This window comes from Triticum aestivum, chromosome 6B, assembly GCF_018294505.1.
Source record: "Triticum aestivum cultivar Chinese Spring chromosome 6B, IWGSC CS RefSeq v2.1, whole genome shotgun sequence".
NCBI lineage: Eukaryota > Viridiplantae > Streptophyta > Magnoliopsida > Poales > Poaceae > Triticum > Triticum aestivum.
The window spans coordinates 535192656-535200881 of NC_057810.1; the positions used below are offsets into that span (position 1 = coordinate 535192656).

The 8226-nt window shown below is 54.6% G+C and overlaps 1 protein-coding gene across 1 annotated transcript; it reads left to right on the forward strand.

The window, feature by feature from the left end:
• The first annotated feature begins 3857 nt into the window (after window positions 1-3857).
• LOC123137857 (probable xyloglucan endotransglucosylase/hydrolase protein 30) lies at window positions 3858-6307 on the forward strand. The gene is made up of 4 exons (XM_044557708.1): window positions 3858-4202; window positions 4304-4404; window positions 5278-5486; window positions 5573-6307. The coding sequence occupies exons 1-4, from the start codon at window positions 4004-4006 to the stop codon at window positions 6114-6116; spliced, it is 1053 nt and encodes a 350-aa protein (XP_044413643.1). The 5' UTR covers window positions 3858-4003; the 3' UTR covers window positions 6117-6307.
• Window positions 6308-8226: the final 1919 nt, after the last annotated feature.

Consider the following 8226-nt stretch of genomic DNA (forward strand, 5'->3'; position numbering starts at 1 on the left):
TGGCGCCTTCGCCTTCTTCTTCTTGACCATTCCGGGCGGGTTGACGGCCAGGCCGCCGGAATTCGGCTGGGCGTCGGCCATGGACGGGGGAGGGAGGGGGCAGCGGGACGTGGGAGGGTTTGAGGGAAATGGCGCCAAATGGGACGCCGGGGGGGGGTGTGCTTTGTGCACCGACATGCGTGCCAGGGGCGGACAAGCGCGCGCGTCCCGCCCGTCCGCACGTTGTCCGTTTCATCCCAAAATCGGCGCAAATTTGGGCCAGAGATGGGTCAAAAACAGACACAAAACAGACAAAAATCCGTTTGTTTTCGCACGCTGGGCCTTTTGATTCGTCCGTTTTACCTTAAATGGACGCGCGCAGATAGGATGGAATCGCGTGGTGAAGTTGGCCTGACGGACGGCCATGTTTGCTAGAACGGAACCAAAGTATCAAACCATGCATGGTGCGCGTTCGTCGCTATGCAGGGCTCTGCCATTCTGGCAGCTGTCATTGGTCAGACATCCATTACTGGTCGTGCGCACGAGAGGCTGCAGGCTACAACGAAAAACCGCACCCATACAAAGGCAAACCTCTCCGTAATCCATGCCACGCCCGTGAACGGAACCAGCACAACAGCAGGACACGACCTCGACGATTTCACCCATTTTCACGGGGCAAAAGGAGGCGGGAGCGCGCGCGGCGCCGCAAGCGGCTGCCCGATCGATGCGCACCCGACGAATCGGCCAGCGGGAGCGACCGGAGAGGCGGGGGGTCCGGACGCGGGAGCGCGAGACCCCGCGCGGGCGACACTGTACATGTCTGGCTGGCGAGTCTGCGTGCGTGCGTATGCGCCTTCGTTTGGAGACGGCGCACATGAAAAAGAGGACCTCTGTCTGTCCGGGACGAGTCACTAGTCATGTCGTGTGCTGCTCCTCCGCGGCCATTTTTTATTGGGCCTCCGGCGGCGTTGGATACTCTGCATTTTTGAATGCTCCAAGATTTATTGGTGATTTTATTGGTGATTGATTGGCTGCCCTGGGCTGAGCCATGTCGTCCAAGTCTATCCCACTGACCACATGACCAGTCCATGCATGCATACGGCTGTTGGCAGCTGTGAGCGGATCAGACCGGCCCCGGGTCTATACATTTCGCAACGGTTGCACCGGGAACTTGTGATTTCGGCCACTTAAATGTGCACAGTTTAAAAGGTTTGCCCGTCATGACGGAGCAGCGGCGTGCTACAGGACGCAACCGAACAAACCGGTCAGAAAGGAGAGAGCGTCGTGGTTGTTGCACAGCTGGTGCCTCGTTGGACATGCAGCGCGGCAGGTGGATGACAGCACGCCGACCAGTCCTACTCGGAGGTCGGAGCGGAGGCATCGGTCAAATCCGGACGACGCAGTCGTTGGCTCGACCGCTCCCTTCACGCCACCTCCACTGCCCGTACGTAGCAACTCCCGCGAGAAAATCTCATCAATAATGGCGGCGATCCGCCATTAATCCCAACAGTAACACGCCATATTCTGCAAGGAGCGAGCACCGATTTTCTTCCGATCGCGAGCTAATCTACGCAAGCACGTCACATGACCGTACATAATCTCCCGGTTCCAAACGTTTGTCCTGCGTACCCTCGCGAATAATCATCATATTTCAACTGCTGCGCCGGTCCATTGCTCGGGCAGCAGCAGCACTGACACTGTGCGTGCATAATGGCGTGATCGCGCTGCATGAGGCGAGGCAGGACAGGGCAAGGCGGACACGCCAATTAGGGCCATGCCAAGCCCCCATCCATCACCACCAGCAAAGCTTAGCTGGTGTTAGGCCAACTCCACCGCATGACCCCAAACGGACGTCCGGATTGACCGGATTTTGTCTTTTTGGGGCGTCGATGGGTACGTCCGTGTCCGGCTGTGTCCATTGGATCGTGCGTGCGCCCACCGCGCGGCCGCACCCCAAATCACGTCCGTGTTTAGAAAAACAATAAAAAAAGAAAACATAAAAAAATGACTAAAAAAATAAATAAACGCAGTTTAATAAAAGATAAAACTTAGTTAGGGGGTCCATGGCCACAAAACGGCCCAGTTTCGTCACATTAATAATTAAACATAAAAAAGAAAAAAAACGGCCGCCGGTGCCCGTCGTTGCCGTCGCCGTGGTGCTCTTCACTGGCCGCCGGTGTCGTCGTCGTCGCTGACGAGGTTGATGTAGGCCGGCGGCGTCCACAGGTGGGCCGGCGGTGCATGCGGTGCCTGGTAGACGGGGGCGGGCTGGACGGCGGGAGGTGCCTGCAACACCTCCTCCCGTGGCGCCCCCTCCCGCTCCGGTGACTGCGGCGGAGTGGCGCGCCAGTCCACGCCCAGGCTGGCGGCCATCTCCGGAGCAGTGCAGGACCAGGCTCACCCCGCGCCCACCAGCTGCTGTAAGGCGGCCGCCGGCTCCTCCTCCATGGCGTCCTCCCTCCTCTCCTCCGCCAAGGCCGCCATCTGCAGCTCCGGGAAGGCTACGTCGCCGGTGGCAGACAGTGCCATGGCCTCCTTCAAGCTATCCCATTGCCGCTCGTCGTGCGTGCGCATGGAGTCCTCCATGACACGCTGCACGAGACAGGCTTCCTCCTCCGCCGTCATGCGAGGAGGTGGTGGCGGCGATGGAGACGGCGACGGCGTGGGCGTGAGGCCGCGCACCACCCTACGTCCGCGCTCCTGGGGAGTAGCCGTGGCCCCGTCGACGTGCTCTGGGCGTGGTCGCCGTGGCCCCGTCGACGTGCCGGCGAAATAGGACGCCCGCCGCGCGTCGTGCTCATCGCGGAACCAGGTGTCCCACAATGGCGAGTCGGGGGCGTACCTGGGGTCGTAGTAGAGGTCGTCCGGGAGGAGGCGGCGGCGGCGCTCGATCTCCTGGCGGCGCGCACGGCCGGTCACCGGGACCGGCGGGATCGGCACGCGGTCGGCCGACAAATGCCAGTTGTTGGGGAGGTGGGCGTCGCTCCAGGGGATCGGCGTCCTCGTCTCCCAATAACGGCGGCACACCTCCGCGCGGATGTAGTGCCGGTCGCGCTCGCCGGCGGACGCGGGGGCGATGGAGAACGCGGGCGGCGAGGGGGCCCGGCGTGGTGGCGATGGCGAGGCCGGCTCCTCCTTCTTCACCGAGCCGCGGCGACGCCCCGACGAGGAGCCAGCCTCGCGGTCGTGCTTGCCTTTGCGGCCATAGTTCCAGAGCCCCATGGCTGCGGGGCGGCCGCCCGACGAGTTCTTGGCTAGGGTTTGGGGCCTGGGGCTGTCGGGTTTCGAGGAGGCCGTGGGGCGGTGTGGGGCAGTGTGGACGACGACCGGTCCACGCTTCCCACTTAAAGAAGGACGACGACCCTTCCATGTGTGGATGACAGGTGGGGCCGTCCGCCCGTGCGCATTTATGTGGGCGGGATGCCGGTAGGTGGCCGCCTGCCACGCGGCCCCGACGCGGACGAGGGCGCGTCCGTTTGGTGTCCGCCGCGACCCAAACCCGGCGCAAGTTTGCGCTCGAAATGGGTCGGCCCGGACACAACGGACAGGATGGGTCCGGGCCGTCGCGCGCTGGGCCGCCTCCTTGTCCGTTTTACCCCAAACGGACCGGAGCGGACAGGATATAGTCGCGCGATGGAGTTGGCCTTACCCACCACCATCCCTTTTCCTGTTCACTCTTTCTCTCTCCCTCGCTCTCTACTCTTTTTTGCCTAAGCATATAGGGCCACGGCAGTGGGTCCGTTTTTCCCGCCTCGAGACGACGGCCCTACGCGTCACGGAACGGGCCAGCTCAGCGTGCGCGGTGCGACCCAGAAAGTGGCCGCTCAAATCGCATAGCGCGCGGCGTAGGAGGTAGGATGGGTGGCCTCTCCCCGCCCGTTTCCTTCTGAGAGTGGTACCGCGTATATAACCGGCGGGCGGAAGGTCATTAGGCAGAACCCGGGGAGCGCGTGAGGTTTTGGTTCTTGAATCTCGAGAGGCGGAAGAGAAAGAGAGAGCACCAGCCAGCACAGACTGCGCAGTAATGGTGATGAAGGCGAGGTTCTTGGCGGCGTCGCTCGCGGTGGCGGCGACGTGCGTATGTCTGGCGGCGGCGGCGGCCTCCGCCTTCGACGTGCCGACCATGGCCTTCGAGGAAGGGTTCTCGCCGCTGTTCGGGGACGGCAACCTCGTCCGCGCGCGGGATGACAGGGCCGCCCGCCTCCTGCTCGATCGCCGCTCCGGTAATCCATCGGTCACTTGCTTTTGCTTGCCTGAAACCCTTACTTTGTTTCGCTCTGTTCTTCCTGTTCTCATGGCGCGGCGCTCGTTTGATCACATGCAGGTTCGGGATTCATCTCCTCGGATTACTACCTGCACGGCTTCTTCGGCGCGTCCATCAAGCTGCCCAGAGACTACACGGCCGGCGTCGTCGTCGCCTTCTACGTGAGTGTTTCAACCCCGCTCCGATTATCTCGCGAACGTTTCCTGCCCAAATTAATTAAGCAACGGTTTTACTAGCTACTACCTCCGTCTCGGTGAATAAGTCATTCGCGTAGTTTTAGGTCGATGATTTAACTATCTAAATATGTATTATACGTGACAAAAAATATATATTTAAAAACTATATTCGTGTAGAAATCTAGTGATATACTTTTCATGACAAATAACACATATTTAATTCCTTAAATCGATGATCTAGAACTACGCGAATGACTTATTCACTTAGATGGAAGTAGTAATTATCATCCGTTAATGTTAATCCATGGCGTTGTTTCCAACCGTTGGGTCTTTGCTTCGTCAATCGTCACATGGCGTGTCAGCTATAGTACTAGCTGAGATTTACTACCTGCCACTGCTCATCTTAAAGAGGAAAAACCATGGCAAGTTGCACACGCATGCTGTGGTGGCGCAGAGTAGGCAGGCAGGCAACAGGGCGTGCCACATGGGCTTGTTCGTTTCTGGACCTTCCACGGCCACAAAAGGCTGCGCCGCCTGCTCGCCCGGAATAAATGTTGCCATCCATCCCTGTCACGCGCTCTCACCGTCCGCATTCATCAGCCTCACCTAATAATAAACAAAAACAATGCAAAGTTATTACTAACACGTCAGAGTATACGAGGGAGAACGAGTCAAATAGTAACAGTGAGTAATGCCGTGGTAGATGGAGGGAATAACGTATTAAGTACGTACATATTTGGTATAGATTGCAACGAACACACGTGACAGTTCTAAAGATAGTACTGCTGCTAGTATTGTCCTCCTGTGTGTGTATAACAAACTTACTAATGGTGGTATTTTGTTTTTGTGGCGTTGCAGCTGTCGAACGGGGACGTGTACGAGAAGACGCACGACGAGCTGGACTTCGAGTTCCTGGGCAGCCGGTGGGGCGGGCAGTGGCGGGTGCAGACCAACGTCTACGGCAACGGCAGCACCAGCCGCGGCCGGGAGGAGCGCTACCTCCTCCCCTTCGACCCCACCCTCGAGGCCCACCGCTACTCCATCCTCTGGGCCCCCACCCACATCATGTACGCATCATCACTCTACCACTGCCACTGCCACTGCACGTAGTAGAATATAAAGTGACTGACGATGTGCGCGCGCGTACGTGCAGATTCTACGTGGACGACACGCCGATCCGCGAGGTGGTCCGGCACCCCGGCATGGGCGGGGACTTCCCGGCCAAGCCCATGGCGGTGTACGCCACCATCTGGGACGGCTCAGCCTGGGCCACGGAGGGCGGCAAGTACAAGGTGAACTACAAGTACGCGCCCTTCGCCTCCGATTTCTCCGACCTGTCCCTCCGAGGATGCCGCGTCGCCGACCCGGCGGCGCTGCGCCTCAGGAGCGACGCCGCCGGCGGGTACGACCTCCTGGGCCTCATGACGGCCGACTACGCGGTCATGACCCCGCAGAAGCGCGCCGCCATGCGCGCGTTCCGGGCGCGCCAGATGACCTACACCGTGTGCTACGACGCGGCGCGGTACGCGGCCGGCCCGTTCCCGGAGTGCGACAACTCGGACGAGGAGAGGGGCACGTTCTGGGCGTGGGGCGAGTCCAAGACCGTGGTCATGAAGACGCGCGGCCGCGGGCGCCGCGGCCGGGGGAGCAGGGCCGGCGCCGGAGCAAGGGGACGCGCCGGCGCGGCAAGCTGCTGAGCTCTTACTTGACAGGACACTAATGGCTATGGATTTGATTGATTTTTGGGCGGCGTTATATGATTTGGGTGTCTCTGTATAGGTTGGTTGTAGGGATTAGTAGTTCATTGTTTCTTACTACTAGGAGTATTACTATTCTTTGATTCGTTGGATGGCAGCTAATAATATGATCAGATTATTACTAATGTTTACTTTCGGCTTCTTTTTCCTCCAAAAGCACCATTTTCAGGAAGATTTTGTTCCAGTGCTCGACAAAATAACAACTTCACAATACCCTATAGCCTATACTACAGCTTAATCAAATCATCTCGCCCCTATACCTATGGAAGGTACCCGACATTTCAAAGCATGTCGAGCAATATTAATCACGGGATTTCGAGGCCTGTGTAGCCGGTGCTTGGACGATCACGGACAGCACGGTGACAACCCGGAGATGTTTGGTGTTTTGCGCTAGCTTTATTCGCCCGTTCAATTCTTGCAGAGCAGTGTGTCCCGCTCCTAACTGGCCATAATGGGATAATATAAGTAGTATCATGCACTTGGGCTCACAAACATGCTTATGTGACAGACACTTAAAAAAATGGTTAGGCTAGCTATAGAGGGAGTATCATGTACTTAGGACTCGCAAACATGCTTATGTGGCAGGCAATTAAAGAAGAAAGAGAGAGTCATAGTAATATAGGTAGATACCATATAATAATAAATGTTATGCTATTATGTGTCATGCATGGCAATAAATAAGACCAACTATGATACTACTACTTTATGATACTATGCACTATGGATATAGTATCATACACTAGTATCATATACATGATACTAGTGTATGTTACTCCCCACTATGACCAGCCTCATAGTAACATAGATAGATACCGTAACATAATAAATGTGAATCTTTGTAGAGATTCCACTATAAATGAGACTACTCATGATACTAATCTACTCCCTCCATTCCTAAATGTAAGTTTTTGTAGAGATTTCACTATAAACTGCATACATATGTACATAGATGCATTTTAAGTTTAGATTCATTCATTATGCTCCTTATGTAGTCCATCTAGTGCAATCTCTACAAAGACTTATATTTAGGAACGGAGGGAGTATGATACTATGCATTATAAAGGTAGTAACTTAGACTAGTAACATACTAATCTAAGTTACTCCCCACTATGACCAGCCTTACTACTAGCAAGTAGGGGTTGGATTGTCCTCTACCTCCTGTATATGAGACATTCATCACTGCAAGGGCTCCTTTGAATCAAACGAGCCCAGTATCCGAGAGCTTTTTTTTACATTGATCCTTTGATTCATAGAACTAAATCCCATAGAAATGGTTTTTTATAAAATCTTTTATACTCCTACATTTCATAGGAAATCTAACGTCGACTTCAACCTCTTTTCATAATTCCTTTATTTTTCAGTGACATCAAACACTTCTTACTAACCTTATAAGATTCAAATGGGCAATGTCATTCCAACCCTTTACGTTTTCTATTCCTGCGTTTTTTAAGTCCCGCGAATCAAAGATGCCCTAAAAGTGAAGGACCGGACGTTCTCTCGCTTGAACACTTTGTTCGCGCTAAGAGGACTGACCTGACAAACCTTCCATAGGAATAGGAATCGCTCAACTTGCGCGAATGCTTGGTTCGTGTTGGGAGGACCGACCTGACTAACCTCCCATAAAACTAGGAGTAGGGCGTGCTGGTGCCCCAAGCATACTTCTCGATGAACCACCCAAGTTAAGGATCTAAAATGGGTCACAAACAGGCTCAAATTAAGCAGTATCAACCCTTCAAGCTGGGATTTACAGCTGAAAAATAGCTAAACAACATAAAAAAAAATTCCCCTCCACCTAGATGCTTGTAAAAAAGTGGCAACACAAGTTAACTTTAAATGTCAGGGGAACACATCTTAAGTTTACATGGCGAAAATAATTTGAAATTACCGTGTCAACAAAATATTTAGTTTCCATAGCAAAAATGTGTTTAAATTGCATGCTATACGATTACTATTATTTAAAATAAGTTGCCATGGCAAATAAAATTGCCATGGTTTAACTAGTAAAATTGACATGATCTAATTAATAAAAAGTGACATACTACCTACAATA